Below are 18031 nucleotides of genomic sequence, written 5' to 3'. Positions count from 1 at the left end.
CTTTACTAATCTATGTTTATACACGATGAGATGTGTTTACTTACGGTCATAGTAGCGAAGAGTATTTCGTTGCGATTTCAGACTGCCAACAATTTGAATGCTAATTAATATTTGTTTCGTGCATTATAAACTTATTAGTCGTTTATTGATAGGCATAATCGTCAGTCAAAACAGGAATTACAAGATGAAATATCACCTTTCTTTGTAATTAGTCAAATTATAATGTTCTTGAAGCGTAGCGGTAAAAATTGTATATCTAGCAAACTGACGTACCTATATTGTCAATTTAAAAATCAAAGGGAAAAATAGGTAATTGTCACAATAAAAAATACGAAATATTTAGGGCACTTATACAGATTCAAATAATATAAATACTTAAAACAACCCGAGACCAGAAATAACTCGTTAAATTAGTAATTCGTGCGCGTAAAAGAATACAGACAATAAAATAATATGCGTATGCATTTAAAAATAAAAACTCAATGGATTCGTTTTCGTTGACATGATTCGTTCGTGTTATATTAGCTTATACTAGTGCCATCTGGTGTCGCCATTGGGAACGAGCAAGGAAAACTGGAAAGCTCGTTTACATTGATCACTAATGTTCGGGCACTACGCCAGATGGCGTAAACATATACAAATATATTTGTGGTAAACGTTTGAGAAATGCCACCAGTGGGTTGATTAAATGTTTTTTTATATTGTTTTCTTTCTAGCTCGTTTTGAACTATATATACTTAGTCATTTTATGGAACGAGAAAAGGAGAACGTTGTATAATCTTTTGTGGTTTCGGGGGCGGCAGGAGTCAGAACTACACATTTCTAAGTTCTAACAGCATAACGTTACTGTAATCTGCTTTTATGAGTGTTTTTTTTATATTTAACCTAACAATAAAGCAGACAGGCTGCCAGATGGAAAGCAGTCACCGTTGCCTATGGACATTGCAACAGCAGAGGAGTTGCCAATTCATCGCCGGTTTGAAGAAGAGCTATTTTTACACACCATAGTGTGAATGTAGTACATATATTTACATGAGGCGTTTCAAATTAGTCCTCAAAGGCGACAAGTCTATTGTTTTTTTTTTTTTTATAATATAGGAGTAGCAGACGAGCATGCAGTCTACTTGATGGTAAGTGGCTACTGTCGCCCATGGACATCTGTAATCAACCCCAGAGAGGATTAAATATTCCTTCCTGAGGTTTGCCACAGATGCGCCGCTACCCCGGAGGACTAAGCTGGAACGCCTCGGAAAAGTCTGTCTCCCTTACCTTCAAACCGGAACACAGCAGCGCCTAACACTGCTGTTATTAGGTAGAAATAGGTGTGGCGGTGGTGCCGCCGGAGTCGAACCACAAAGGGTTCTACCACCTTCTGAATGTTGTATTAGAGTATGGACAAATCTACAAACTAACCACAACGAACACAAAACAAAAACGCAAAAAAGCACAACCAAAAAAGGACCACATCTGGACCAGTGGCTCCTTAAAAAGAACCGATTGATTTATTTTCTCAAAGACGACTCGAAGACGCCAATTTGTAGTTTTTCTAAAGTGTATAAGTAGTATTATTGGTACAGTCAGCATCAAAAGTACGTGAATTTCCGAAACTCATGTCGTTTAACATACATAATTAGAACAAGAATTGGACGATGATCATAAATGTCTTAATTAACTGTATAACATAACAGTGATGGCCGAAACTGACTACTCTTAGTTGGTGGTTTCGAGGTTCAATCTTGTATCTTTGATACATAGATATTAGATTAGTAAAGATACTTCGTCGCCTTAAAATTGAATGAAGCCACAAACGGCTTATTAGTAAGTTCTTTTTTGAATTCTTAACAAATAAAAACATTTTTAGAGAAAATTTACGAATAAATAACTAATACTGCGTAATTTACATGATAAATAAATAATTATTTCAAATATTTTAGGGACATTTTAGCACGGAGACGTGGCAAAACTTTTTTACGCAACTATTTCAATTCTTAAAACTGGGTACATTTTCTTGTTAGGAGTGAGTAATCTTTACTAATCTATGCTTTGACATTTTACTTTGAAAAAGTGTGCATATTAAACATTAACTATCATTTGCCATTATGGTGAAGGGGTACATCGTAAGAAGTTTTTTACGCCTGAGAATTCTATAAAAAGGGTTCTCAAGGGTGTGTGAAGTTCCAATCATCACTTGGCTAGCACGGTAGATTGTGGCCTAAACCCTTATCCTTTTAAAAAGGGATTTGTGTCCAGAATGGGGTGACGACAACCTGAACAAGATATTGCCGTATAGTACAAGTAGTATACGTTTCAGCGAATTTCGTTATTTTAAAATGTTCATCTAAGTTTTGAGTATATCTGTTTTTTTTTAGAAAATTATCCATAGAATTTTAGCGCTGACTGTACAAACCCCATCCGGTCTGACCAGACCTGCTGACCACTAAGGCACCGCACCATTATTGTGATATTGAAATAAAACTGGTTATATAATAAAAACATTTGCGTCAATGGCCTGTGTTCGTTTTTGCAAATTAGTTATTAGAAAAACGAGTGTCATTAATAAATAATGTAGGTGTTTGCCATTTATTAAGTGTTTATTTACACTGTTACACATATAAAAATACCCTAATTTATAAATTAATATTCCTACTTAAAATTAAAACTGACTGATTGACAGACACTTAACATAAATCGATAGATCTAAAAATTCAACTATTTTTTAGATTTAGACCTCTTTAAATCAGCAACAATACTTAATAGTCACTAATAATATTAACGACGAAAATATTAGAGATTAGCAGATTAATGTGACAACCAATATATTTAAAAAAAAATCGAAATCCATTTTTGAGCATTATTTTTGAACCTTAATAATCTAGTTGCAAATTTCATGAACAAAAAGCAGCAAAAACACTCCATAACATACATACTTATCATAAAAGTTTCATATTATGTGCTTACATTATTAATTGCTTTTAAATCGATATGCCATTTGAGTTATACCGGCGCCAGGGAACTACAAATGATAAATGATTATAAATAACATTACGATTAAATTTAATGTGTGTACGCACTTTGTCTAACAAATTACTGTTCTGATAACAATACCACTATGTTCTTGTTGTGATGTCTTTAGATTTAGTCACTTAAGTCTATTCAAAGTGAAAAGTGAACATATAATAATATTATTATGCTTTTAAAAAAGCAAAAATCCCGCTATTATACTTAATCAAACTAAAAAATTATAATTCTTGCAATTTAGTAAATTTGCCATGAACTTTCTCTAAGGTGCTCCAACACCACTTCGAAAATAGGACATCTTGATGATCCTGATAAGGGTAATGAGACAATTTTTTTAAAATCGTATATCGTCATCAGTTTTCGATAATTGTTCTAAATTTTGAAACAAACTGACCGTTCAATGTTGGTAAACATCGAATTCTAAGATTCCGTTACATACATGCATACAAGCCAAGCTAATAAAAGTGTGGTAAAAATACGTAATGTTTTCTAATATCTCAGACATTATTCGAGTGAATATCGTAAAAGTAGACACATTAGAGTGTTTTTTATGGAAAATGTTTTCATGTTCGTTACATTCAATTTGTTGTATGTCACAGTGTCGCTACTAGATGGCGTTGCAACACATCTACTTCTATATCGTTCAACATATCACTTTGCTTTGTAAGCCTAGGTATTTGAGCACGGAGAATATTTTTATTCCACCAAATTCTACATTACAATGGAATCATCCATTTCTGTATATAAAATGACTATTAAACGTTTTGCCGGATATTTTTTTAATTTAAAAAAAAGCGCTATTTTTCGGGCCTGAACGTAACCTAAGTTTACAAGTCGCTCCCACGTCGTCAGCTACCTTTTGAAGGTTTTCCCCTTGTATAAAAAAATATTACAACCAAACAAAATTTTAAAATCGAAGATGTTTTTTAGATTTCAAATGGCGCTATTTTTCGGGCCTGAACGTAACCTTACGTTACAAGTCTCTCCCACGTCGTCAGCTACCTTTTGAAGGATTTCCCCTTGTATAAAAAAGATTACAACCAAACAACATTTTAAAATCGACTGAGTAGTTTCAAATATTAATGCGTACGTATTTTTTTATTATAATATCGGAGTAGCAGACGAGCATGCAATCCACCTGATGGTAAGTGGCTTTTGTCGCTCATGGACATCTGTAATCAACCCCAGATAGAATTAGATATACCTACCTGAGGTCGGCCACAGATGCGCCGCTACCTCTGAGGACTAAGCTGGAACGCCTCGGAAAAGTATGTCCCCTTACCACACCCTTCAAAACGGAACACAGCAGCGCCTAACACTGCTGTTATTAGGCAGAAATCTTTGAAATAGTTCTACCACCTTCAAATATATATCATCATCATATAGCGACCTATTTTTGCACATATTACGAAAATGTAGAGGTAAATAAATATTACTTGCTTACCTTAGTTTCAAACTTCTCAGTCTCGTTTTTGTAATGTGTGCGTTCATTTTCGACTTTTTCCAACTTCGCTCGTAGTGTTTCCAGTTCCTCCTGTAAAGAAAACAAAATCGTTTAAATTTTCTATTTCAACTAAACTTTATAAAATACTTATGTCAGAAAATATGTATGTAATTAAATAAAATTGATATTCTTTGTAAATATTAGGGATAATAAATTAAGATGCCTCATGCATAATAATTAAAAGGTGGTAGAATCATGTCCAGGGTGGTGCCACCCCTACACTTAGATTTTTCTAGCGTGAAGTATATAATATGTAAGTGGGTATGGTTTACATTAGAAATATATTTATATTTATTAACTGAACACTTACTCTGTGATTATCACTTAACTAATGCTTAAAGTGTTTAAATAAGGACACGTTAATGGATACAAAACATCATAGAGATTAACTAATTGCAATGTTAGACAAGATTCACTTCGTATAAAGCTATCTTCCTTGATTTATCGCTCATTCAATTGAACCAATTTGTCCGAGATATCATTCGCCCGTGTGACTATCTAAAGTGTATAGTTCATATCTTTGAACCGTCATATGTATTGCCATAGCATCCATTTACGTTTGTGTATTAATATTTATGGACTACAAGAACTTCCTCTGGTACATTTACATTAAATATTTTTGGGTTAAAAGCTATCCTGTTTTCTTATACTCTCATAGGAAGGTTACATCGCGTCATCAACTCGTACTACACAGCCCTTAGCGAAAAGTTTCGATTAAAATCGAATTAGACGATTTCAAAATTAGATCGTACAATCATGTAGGTAAAACTTTTTAAAACAGGATTTTTATTTTCTGATGTAGTATAAGAAGACGTCGTTTATTATAGAAATCAGCAACATACACTACAGTTTATTAAACAATATTTATTTGTATAGATTGCTAGCAATAAGAATACTCCACCGCTACTAACTATAAAGCAGGCGACAGATTAACAACACTTAGTAGAAAAAAACTACAAGAAGAAAGAACAGTAATTAGTGTGCGTCGCATAAAATCATAATTAGGAGTACATTTAAAGTAAAATGTGTAACGTGGTTGATCGAGATGATCGCCGGAGCGTTGATCGCGTGTCTCAATTTCATAATCTCTCCCCATTAATTACACCGGTCTACAGAATTTTTGAGCATGGATTATACATACGTTATTTTTATTCCTTTTATACCTAGAAATAAGAAAAATAACAAAAAACAGTTCTGAATTTACTTTTATGTGTACAAATTGGAAATTTCAAATTAATGAAAATATAGGGTCTTCTAACAAGGACTTCCGAACTTTGAAAGTTGATAACGGTCATCTTACTGAAGCAACATCTGTCAAATTAGTTTTAATTTATTCAGTTTGTTTTGCCAAATTACCATGGATGATTATAGCATTCAACAACACGAACAAATAATAAAATTATTGTATCAAAAAGCTATTCTGTTCAGGCAACGCGTGCTACAATCGTCCGCTACCGCGTGGTCGCCATGATCGTCCTACCGAGAGGACTATTCGCAATCTGGTGGATAAATTGAAGTCTACTGGGTCATTAAATGATTGACTAACATCCGTATATCAACGAAACGGAAGATTTGCCGAAAACATCGCCGCTGTCCGTGCGTGTGCACTAGAATCTGAGACAGTCGATTTCCCGTCGCCCATAAGAACTCTGCCTTTTGCAGACCATAACCATAAAAGTCGTGCGGACATTTGAACGATGTTATATTCTACACATAATGGCAGCAATAGGTCCTTTAAACGATTAAAAAATTTCGATAATATATCACACACAATTTGTTTTATATAATTTTAAAGATAGGAAACGCTCAATGAAAGACCCTATACATGAAAAATGGACACAGTTAATTTATTAAAAGATACACAAACATTAATTAATGATACATTCTTATAATAGAAATTTCAAAATAGAATGCAAGTATTTATTAATGAACATTAAACAGTCGTTGGTAGATCCGGATAATATGTTTTCTTTGATTTTTTATCTTTGAGTGGATTCACAATACAAAAATAACAATCTATGCGATGATTACTGAGTACCTATCCTCCAAATTCTTGGCACTGCAAACTTCATTGCTCTTTTTTCACCTCGGTACCAACCTACAATAAAACGTACCGTATTATAACTATATAAAGTAATTATAAAATAGTTATAAAGATAAAAAAATGAATATAAACTCACCGTCCAGAATATTTCCGCAAGTGTTACCTGACACAATATGTGAGGCCCATTTTTTATCTTGATTTTTAACAGGTATACAGTATACAGATGGAAGTAAGTTGGTATGCCTTGGAAATCTTTAAATTTGTACATAAATCGTCCTATTTCTCTCTTACTTTCATAAATTCGCCGCAAATATAATAAAATGAGTCGGCGTCTCGTTTACAACTTCTCGAAGTCATTTTGTACAGACTGATACAACGAAAAAAAAAAATGAACTACGTTATTCCACTGAAATAAGCAATCACTTACTTTCGTACACAAGGAGCGATGCAAGAAACATTACACTCCGCCCCCTTGCCACTCTTTGGTCAACGTTAGTGCGCCAAGACCGACTTTATTGGACTCGAAAATAAAAAAATGTTAAATTGCTCTAATTTCTATAAAAGCAAATATTATCGATTTGTAATTTCATTTTTTTATATATATTTGCTTATATAATCAGAATATATTAAGTAAAACTCATGCACAAAAAAAAAAAAAAAAATTGTTGACCTATGTTATCTATACATTCTTCAGCTGTATGATATATTGCTTTATTTGGATACGAATGGACAGTTCATGGTAATTTTATTGCCGATAATCAGATGAACATTCTAAATGTTTCAAATGATATTGGCGGTTCATTTTGCTTTATTTTTATAATCTGCATCGTTTAACATAATGAGTTGGTATATTTTATAAATCGATAAAATATGAGTGAAAACAAGTTTATGGATTTGATTCTAATTAAAATTATTTTTTATGCGATGCATTCTAAGTTTACCGCTTAGATAGATATCTGTTACCGAATTGATCAAGACCATAAATCACACTTTTTTAATTTTTGAGAAAATCTCAATGTTTGGTGCTTCATTATAAAATATGTTAGTTATTATTTTATTACACAGGGAAATTAAAGCATAAATCGACATTAAATTGTAAATATTATTGCAATACATCCTCGAATAGTATCATAAATCTTAAAGAATATACCCCCTACGGCATTCAATTAAAGTCGAGAACATACCATCTTAAATATACCGTTTTGCTTACAACTGCTCAGTAGCACTTTATTGCAGCTACACTTCGTAATTACGACGACACTTCACATCGATCATTAGACGTGGCGGAAGTGTCTTCACTTGCAGCGAGGTGTATCGTAGTCATCTACTATTAGCGCACTTCATCTTAATTTACAAGCTATTAGTTTACAAACTCTGCATCTTAATTTACAAACTCTGTTAGTGTACAGTGTACACCTAAACGGCTTTTATTGTTTTATCTATCCATTGAAGCAGTGAGATAAGCAATGATAGACTTTTTTTACCCGACTGCCAAGGAAGGGTTATGTTTTTCGCGCGTATCTTGTATGTTTGTCTTTCTTTATTTGATCCGATCTAACAAACGGCTGGATGAATTTCAACAGTTAAAGTGTCATTATATTTGTCTCAACGACCCGAGTGTCCTTAGATAGGTGTTAATAAAAAAAAATCAAAATGGCGGATCTTTGGCGCGAAATAGTAAGACATTTAAAAAAAAAAGTTAACCGAACCTATCGAGTAGGGTATCAAATGAAAGGAAATTAAACGGAGATTATAAAAACATATTTGTATATATATAAAACAGTAAGGTGACTGACTGACTGACTAACTAAATGACTTTTTCATTTTTCAGAAATCAACGTACAGCCTAAACCAAGGACCTTACAGTTCTGAAATTTTGCACACAGGTTCTCTATATAGCTTGAATAAGTACTAAGAAAGGCCTTTTGGAAATTCTACCCTTAAGAGGGTAAAATAGGGGAAAACAGTTTTTTTTGAAATCCTTTAATTTTGAAGCAACTACTATAAAAATTTGTATTTGGCTTTCTGGATAGGAACAAGGACGCACTTATTTATCCCCCTCCGAAAAATCAACCCCGTAGAGGGTAAAATAAGGGTTAAAAGTTAATTTGAACAATCGTCAATTTTGAAGCAAACACTATGACATGTTGTATCAGGCTTTTTGGACAAAAATAATGAATTGCTACCTCTAACGAGGTAAAATAATGACCGAAACTTTGATTTACTGAAGTTATATATTTTATAGACCGTAAATGGTGAATTTTTTCGCAAAATAGTAACACGTTTTAAAAAAAGATAACCAAACCTATCGAGTAGGGTGTCAAAATAAAGGAAATTAAGAGGAGATTACATATACATTATATAATATATCATATATATAAAATTCTCGTGTTAGTTACCGTACTCCTCCGAAACGGCTTCACCGATTTTCACCAAAATTTTATATGCATATTCAGTAGGTCTGAGAATCGGCCACTATCTTTTTTTTTACACCTAAGTGATAAGGGTTGTTCATCCTTAACATTTTTTTTTATTTATATGGCAACACAACGTTTGCCGGGTCAGCTAGTACATATATACTCGTATATACACATCGTCGAGAGAGTTGCTGTGCCAGAGATCAACGCAAAGGGAAACCGCTGAACTTAAGCGTGCTGGAATTTTACACATAGGTTCTTTATATAACGTAAATGAACACTACGAGGATAAAATAGGTTAATATTGTTTGAACATCTTTTGTTTTTGAAGCAGACACCTACTATGAAACTTTGTATTTGGCTTTCTGGATAAAAATAATGAAATGCCTATTTCACTGCTTTTGGAAATTCTACTTCAACCTTTTTGGTGCAGTCGGGTTTTTGATTTTTTAAATTAATTAATAATATAGGAGTAGCAGACGAGCATGCAGTCCACCTGAAGGTAAGTGGCAACTGCGTCTCCCTTACCACAACCTACAAAAATGGAATACAGCAGCACCTAACACTGCTGTTATTAGGCAGAAATAGGTGTGGCGGTGGTGCTGCCGGAGTCGAACCACAAAGAGTTCTACCACCTTCAGACTAGTGGTTGAAACTCGGCCTCTCGATCAAGGGGTTCGAAGATCAAACCTAGGCACGCATCGCTGATTATTCAAAGTTATTTGCGTTTAAGAAATTAATGATCACTTGCTTCAAAGGTGAAAGAAAATATCACACATACTAAAACTAACTAACTACTAAAACTTTTTTTAATCCCTCAGGTACACATACAGGGAACCTGTATGTGTACCTGAGGGATTAAAAAAAGTTCTCAAAGGTATGAGTCTACCAATACGAACTTGGCTAGCACAGTGGACTATGGAGAAATATTAGATTCTCATTCTGAGAGGCGACTCATGCCCAGCGGTGGGACGTTTGTATAGGACGCTGTATGTTTTACAAAATTAGTTACATGTATAGTAGTTAATACATTGGAATGTGTTGACAATCTATTGCCACCTTTATGTTTATCGGTAAAGGCGTACTTTCGCTTAAACGTAAAAAGTGTATTTTACGTAGCACATACGTACATGTGTGCAGTCATTAGATGCTAAGATGTTAAGATTACTAAGGTGATATGTAGCATTAGATGTTGAGCAACATAGAGTAAGATTACAGAGATGATGACTTAAATAAATGTTCTGTGCGTAAATAAATAACGTGTTGCGATGATATTTCCACGAACGTGAGGTATCGTGCACAACTAAACGAGAAAGTTGTGTACCGTAAATATTTGCTTATAAATACAAGCATTAGCATAGCGTCCATGATTATAGGATCTACGATTCCTGTTACGATTTATTTTATAATGTAGAAGCGTAAAATATGATAGTAAATTGCCAACAAACTGGATGTATAGTTTGGCAAGTTATAATTTAATGTATTTTACGTGTACCAAATTTGTGATTAAATAAATTAAAAAAAGTGGCCGCTGCCACAAAAGGACATTTGTAATCAAGCCTTAGATTAGATTTGAGTCCTCTTTGAGATCGGCCATGGATGCGTTGTTACCCCTGAGGGCTAAGTTGGAACGTCCTCGTTAAATTTGTCTCCACATGCACCGATTTACAACAAAAGGGCTTGCAGTGCTGTGTTTTAATCGAATGCCTCTATTTACACTAGTTCATGAGGCATCTGTATGACATTCGTCCGTTCTTCATCCGTAGATCCATACTTAGTTATCGTTGGACCAATGTGTGATGATGATGATGTGATGTGTGTGACTTCGGTAATCTTATTGAAAGGTAGATAGGTAGATCTCTTTGTAGTTTGACTGCGGCAATACTACCTTAACAATTTCATCTATGTCAGGTTTACAATAGCAGTGTAAACCTGCCATGTCGTAGGACGACAACAAACAATTTAATTAATGGAGAAGAGGCGGCAAACGAAACTCTTTCGGAAAAGTCAAAAGAAACAGACACTCTCTTTCGAATATAAAAATAACATAATCTTTCAATTAACGTCTCTTATAAATCTAATTTATGGCCATAAACTCACTGATTTAATAAACAATGATATAAAATGTTTACAGCGCGATAACTCAGCGGTTGTTTTCGTTCAAAGTTATTACGATTTCGCTTTCATTTTGGTCTCATTCAGTCTAAATTAATGCAAGTATCTCACTTATTTATTAAAAACTTTCGTTCTTAAATGTGCTTGTTAACACGATGTCTGATTTTAAGTCGTCTTGATTAAGTGAATGGTATACATTTTTGATGAGAATAAATTAAATCTTTTTTAAGATGTTGTGGTAAGTGGTACGAGTAGGTACATTACAAGTTGTAAATGAGCGTATACTGCGTCTGTAACTGATCATAACCGTCTTTAAGGATATCCTTAATCAACTAGAAATAAATGAAGAAGATTGGAGTGACATTTTAGATTTTTTTATAAAGTGGGAGTAGCAGACGAGAATGCAGTCCACCTGACGGTAAGTGGCTACTGCCGCAAAATGACATCTTTAATAAACGCCAGATAGGATTAGTTATTTCTACCTGAGGTCGGCCACAGATGCGCCGCTACCCCTGAGGACTAAGCTGAAACGCCTCGGAAAAGTAGGTATAAGACATACCTGTCCCTGTAGTTCCGGGACTAGAATAGGGCTACGGTATCCCCTGCCTGTCGTAGGAGGCGACTAAAAGGGGGCTTCCGGGGTTGCGGGCGGCAAGAGTGGGAGCTCGAACCGTCCAGCTAGCGACCCCGGGAAGGACGGCGGTATGTGTGGTCGCATACCGTCGTAAACACTACATGGTGTGGGAGGAGCGAAAACTGCTCCTCCAGGGTAGAGCCCGATCGGGGCATCGCGCTTGGAGGGCTCCGGTTGTGTTCCGTCGGAGATCCCGGAGTTCTCCAACAAGCGATGAGGACGGCCACCGGGGGGGTTTTAGTGCGGTAAAAATCCCACATAACCCGGCGTCGCTCCCACGTCGTCGGGTACCTTTTGAAGGTTTCCCCCTCGAGATAAAAAAAAAAAAAAAAAAAAAGGTATAAGACATACTTACTTTCCCCAGGCGTTATGTTATTGTACATTAAGATACTAAAATAATTAACCAAAAAGAAAAGTAATTCAGCGTATGTCACTACACGCTACTAACGACACTTCATATTGTGGTAAAATCCGTCAAGCGTTTTGCCATAGGGCATGCCAAAGAATGAGATATACATAGGTTCGAAAAGCATTTCCAGCAGACGGGTCAAGGGAATCACGAATCAGAACAAAGCAGTGCTAACATTGCTATCATAACGCAGATCTAGATGCCGCAAGTGTCGCTGTCGTTAAGCCACAAAGGGTTCCAACAAACTGTAAACTTGAAGCAAAGTCTGGTTTACAAAAAAACAAGACTGATTGCAACCACAAGCGCGGTATCCGGAAGTGGTCTGAGGCTTTACATAGATCTATATTTCTCCGTTACAAGATCGCTGGAAAAACCGGCTCAGTAATATCTCAAGCACAGTGACAGCGGCTGTTTTATGATGGGTGCTGACTTAGGCTGTTTGCTTGTAATGTCGTCAGTCCATCAATGTCCTACGGCAACGGCTCTTCTATAGAACATGAGAGTTTGAGACCATTAGCTACGAGTCTTTTCTCAAAAACAAGTGAATAGGTCGTAATCAACTATTCTGGTTACATGCTGTTGGATGACTTCACACTTCTTTGAGAACTTTCAAGCTTGGGGCTAAATTTAGCTTACAACATACTGATGATAATGACAATTTTGGAATGCTAGAAGTTTTTAATGATTGATGTGCACACAATTTCTTCCCGCGTTAGCTCAAATTCGTGATAGAAGGATCATTCGAATGCACTATGTATGGATCGCAACAGTTAAATAAAAGTTAACACATTAAAGTGATTTGCATTATCTTCAGCTTCCCGTTGCACTGATTAAAATTTCACTACAATTTGTCAGATTTTATAAAACGAAGTGATACGAAATATCTTGAGCTCAATTTTCTCACTGCTGGACTGACTAAAATTTCCTTACGACTTGTCGGGTTACTGACGTGAAACTTGCTTTGCGCGTTACATGTATTCCCCCCAGTCTGTACCCACCTTTAATACCGTAATTGATTCTCTTCGTAAACAAACAGTAAGTACGTCAAAGTCCAGTATCGGCTTTCTAACCGCTCAAACCTGTCGTCCACGTCGGAAGTCCCTATCTTCCAAGTTTACATAAGTTGATCGTACTGACGGGGTAGTTAAATAGACACCTAATAGTTTTTAACTTAGGATAACTTAGTGTAGTTTAAATTCATAGGGTTATGTGGTAACAGAGAGAAATACACTCATGTATGTATGAGTGTATATCTCTCATTAGGATGCATACAGGATACATGATACATGGATATGAAATAACTGTAACTTAAAATTCACTGGGCTATACGGTAAAAGAGGGCGCTGTTGATCTCATATTTCGATTTGAGATCTGGTTCTGGTTCAAATACTAATATCTTGTTAGTAATAGTAACCCAATTTTGTTTACCAAAGATCAAAATTTGTCTTTTTTATTTGACTAAACACGACGGCAATTGTCGAGGCAATAATTGTCAGAATAGGGAAAAGAAGTAAATAGAAATATCTGCACAGTCTACCTCAAAAGATGTGGTATTTGCCGCCGAACATCCATGATTAATCTGAAAGTTAATGTTCAAACTTTCAGGTCAACCATATATTATAAAAATCCTACATTTAGTTTATATTCCTATTTTAATATCCCGCGTAAAATACCCATTTAAAAATATATAACTAATATATAATATATAATATATAACTTCATAGTCTTTTTCATTGTCTGCGTCACGGTAGTTTTATCTTTATTGCTAGAGCGTAGAGTCTGTAGTTGTGAGATATAATGTAGGTGTCGTTGGTGACTGCTCAGGAAGACGGCCATAACAATTTATAGCTTACTTGCGGTTGCGGTCACAACAAGGAGGCATCTCGTGTATAATCTGATATGTGTCTAACTGCTATTAAATTATATCTAAGTGTTAGAGGAAGTATTTGAGATTTGAGTTTTTTGTATATTAAAGAAGCAGCAAACGAGCATGTAGTCCACCTGATTACGATACTTACGGGACTACGGCCGCCCACGGACATCCATAATCAACCTTAGATAAGTCCTATCTGAGGTCGGTTACAGATGCGTTGTTACCCTCGAATACTAAATTGGAACGCCTCAGATAAGTGTGTCTTTCTTATATCTCCTTACAAATCAGAACTTAGCTTATATGAGCAAGGGCGGTCTTTAGGAATGCCGGGGCTCCCGGGCACACAAGTATTCGGGGGCCCTGAAAATAATGGAAAGATTCTTTTCTCCCGTTCTATTTAAGGTTAGTTCGAGGTAGTCATTGACGACATTCACTCACCATCAGGTTGGCTTCAATTACAAAAAAACAACAATAAACTTCAGAAGCTGTTAGTAATTACAATCAACTCAACATTACTTATTCGAAGTATTGTTTTTATTACACCAGCGCCATTATCCACGAGCGCGGAAGCATCAATGATTGCATTTTAATGTTTGGTTCCAAAACAGAATAAAACAAGGCGTGTTTAGAGTGAAACGGAGCGGAATGATTGAGTGATCGTTGTCAAATGGAGAGCTGCTCTGTACGCACGAGAGCTGTCCGTAGTTTCGTCCGTAACTTCGGAATTGCGGACGGAACGCTGGTGTACTTATGGAAATACGTTTTTGACTGGCTTCACACCGTATTTTTTTTTTATAATATAAGAGTAGCAGACGAGCATGCAGTCCACCTGATGGTAAGTGGCTACTGCCGCCCAAGGACATCTGTAATCAACCCCAGATAGGATTAGATATTCCTACCTGAGGTCGGCCACAGATGCGCCGCTACCCCTGAGGACCTAGCTGGAATGCCTCGGAAAAGTCTTTCTCCCTTACCACACCCTTCAAACCGGAACACAGCAGCGCCTAACACTGCTGTTATTAGGTAGAAATAGGTGTGGCGGTGGTGCCGCCGGAGTCGAACCACAAAAGGTTCTACCACCTTTAAGCCTACAACAATTCAAGCTACACATGGTGTAGATATTTTTCGTTTCACAGCTAAATATGTATCTACAGCTTTCTTAATATTTGAAGTATTAAACAAACAGTCCACCTAGCTGATAGTAAGTAGCATGGAACAGATGTGGTAAGTAGTACTGCCGCTCCAAAATATTTATAATCAACACTCCATCCATCTAATTGTTAGGGATGACTGCTGCCTATGAATACTTGCAATTCACCCAAAATAGTATTGGAATGACATATGAGTTCGGCTACAGATGAGTTGCTATCCGTAAGAACTAAGTTGGAACGCCTTGTGTCTTTGGATCTCTTTGATATCTGGATTTGATGGTCATCGATATCTTTGATACCCTTCGAATTGACGACCCGCGTGGCGGAGCTGTCACCATGCCGGTCTGACGCGCAGAGAGTCCCGGGTTCGATCCCCGGCCAAGACAGATTTCTAAATGATGAATTTAGATTTCTGTTTCTGGGTCTGGGTGTTTGTGTATTTGTCTCTGTGTGTGTCCATAGCACCCACGATACAGGGAATCCTAGTGTGGGGCTGTGAGTGTATAAAAAAAAAAAAAATTAGAATACAGTGCCTGACATAGGATAAGGCAGAAACAGTTGTGAAAATGCCTGCGGATAAAGTAGAAACGGTTCTATCACCTTTCAACTAGAGTTAGACACACACACATACTTATGTAAGCACAACTCATCATGAACCTTTGAACAAGCTACATTATCCACTAACACACTTGAACGACGGCATGTAGGTCGAACGATGGGCAGGACAGCGGTGGAACAGCCTGACAATTTGACCGACATACGCAAACTGTTACTATGCGTCACACTAGTAGGTACCTACATATGTTTACTGCACTCTCGCTTTCAAACCCACTGAATAGTTTGTTAAAGCTGTACGTTTGTTTGTCCTCTGTATCTATTTTATGACCAAATGGTAGTAAAATAACATAACAAGGCGGAAGGTTGTATAAGAAGTTGTGGTCGTTTTCTGGAGGCATCACCGCCACTCCTATTTGTGCTTAACAATATTCATCATCAACCCATTACTGTCCCATTACTGGGCACGGGTCTCCTCTCAGAATGAGAAGGATTAGGCCATAGTCCACCGCTTTGGCCAAGTTCGTGATAGACAAGTGATAGACTTCATATACCTTTGAGACATTATTTTCTTCTAAATCTCTCAGGTATGCAGGTTTCCTCATTATGTTTCCCTTCCCTGTTTCTCTTCACCGTTTTAGCAGGTGATAATTAATTTCTAATACGCACATAATTTCGAAAAATCAGAGGTGCGCAGATTTGCACCTCGGACCTCTCCATCGAGAGGTCGAGTTTCTTAACAACTAGGATATCACTGCCTGACGGTATTACGCACTGTACCTATTTAGTTATGCTAAGGTAGACATGATTATTCGAGGCCTTACCTACTTAGTCTGGGGTAGCAACTCGGCTGCGGACAAGTGCAAATAGTAATCAAGTCTTATCTGGGGTAGATTACAGATGCCCATAGGCAGCAGTAGTCGGCATCAGGTGGAATAGGAAACCAAAAATTCTACCTGTATTTTACTTTTGATGGACTATCATTAAGCGTAAATGCAGATGTCCCTTCAGTTCTGGGTTTTTGTGAATTATCTTTGTATGCCAATAGAACTCTAGGTAAATCTCCATCTAGTACATAAAGAGTAATTATCCTCCGCTTGTAAGATTTGAAAAGCAAACCTTTATTTTCTAAAACGAGACTCTACACATATCTTAATGTTCGCATGTCACATGCAAACAATATGTCATCAACTCATCGCATATTATGCATCATGCATCTTTCATGCGAAGACATGCGTTGACAACTTCATATAATTAAATTACACTTAAACTACTGTGAGTTGTATGATAGTTTAGACATGTATGTGGTTTTGTTTGTTTGTTTAGAAACGTTGATCACAGATTCTTGCGGAGTGGTTTTATTTTAAAATTCCAGTGGTAGGAATTTTAACCTCCCACATCGAATATTTCCGGGTTCGAATCCAAAATACTGCGGAATACGGATAACCAATACTTTATATTTTCTTTTAACTTGAGACACCAATAAGTGCTACTCTTTTGGACTAATATTAAACGCTTAGTATACCGTGCCCTTTGAAACCAGAAGGATTTCATTAGGGTGCTTAGCTTAACTTCGTAATACGTAATACTTTACATTAAAAAAACATGTGAGCCGTCACGGGACGCCTGGCAGATGTGAAACATCGACATTATTTTGTAAAAGTAATATGCAGAAAAGAACATATTGTGATAGGAACTAAATATGTCATAATGATAAAATAAAATATTACGATTTTTGCGCACGGCATGCGTCGCCACGCCAGAAATCGGTTTTACGTGCGGCTATAGATGTTTCACATCAAAAAAACTACTTCGTAATTCTACTAAAAATAATTCATGGGCACCTATTTTCAAGCAATTCATTATAAATAAGTACCTACATAGTAATAAACAGAATTTTCAGACAATTAAATCACGTCCACTTTCAAGTCCACGTGAAGTAAGTTAATAGTAAGAGAGTAGTATTTCAGAAGCCATAGTTTAAGAGAAAATATGACGTAGTTTTCATCCCGTGGCGTCTTCCGGGAAAGAAAGTAGTTTGACTGTCTACTTTGTGCGTTCCACAAGACTTAGTTGAAAATATCAGATGGAGAAAATAGCGGCAGACTAGAAGAAATATGAAAGTATTACTTTTCTGTAGAATTACATCGAGACATCTAAATCAGCGGTCGGTAACTTAAATGGGGCAATGGCGGGCGGAATACGAAACAGGGTTCAGAAAATTGATTGAGAAATTAGATTCTAGTTAGGTAGGTCCGACGGTCGCAAGGAAAAGTCCCATCATGCCAACAGGCCATGCGTTGTCGACCGT

General features: G+C 36.3%; 1 protein-coding gene across 1 annotated transcript in view; it reads right to left on the bottom strand.

The window, feature by feature from the left end:
• Mhcl (Myosin heavy chain-like) overlaps positions 1-18031 on the bottom strand; it is a 346996-nt gene that overhangs the window by 47586 nt on the left and 281379 nt on the right. The window contains exon 24 of the mRNA XM_073078174.1: positions 4463-4552. Within this exon, the coding sequence (XP_072934275.1) occupies positions 4463-4552 (90 nt within the window). The remainder of the gene's footprint in view (positions 1-4462; positions 4553-18031) is intronic.

Source organism: Epargyreus clarus, unplaced genomic scaffold, assembly GCF_041222505.1.
Source record: "Epargyreus clarus isolate Ecla_fem2 unplaced genomic scaffold, WU_Ecla_fem_2.2 ptg000012l, whole genome shotgun sequence".
NCBI lineage: Eukaryota > Metazoa > Arthropoda > Insecta > Lepidoptera > Hesperiidae > Epargyreus > Epargyreus clarus.
This window is presented reverse-complemented; position numbering and strand designations above follow the sequence as displayed.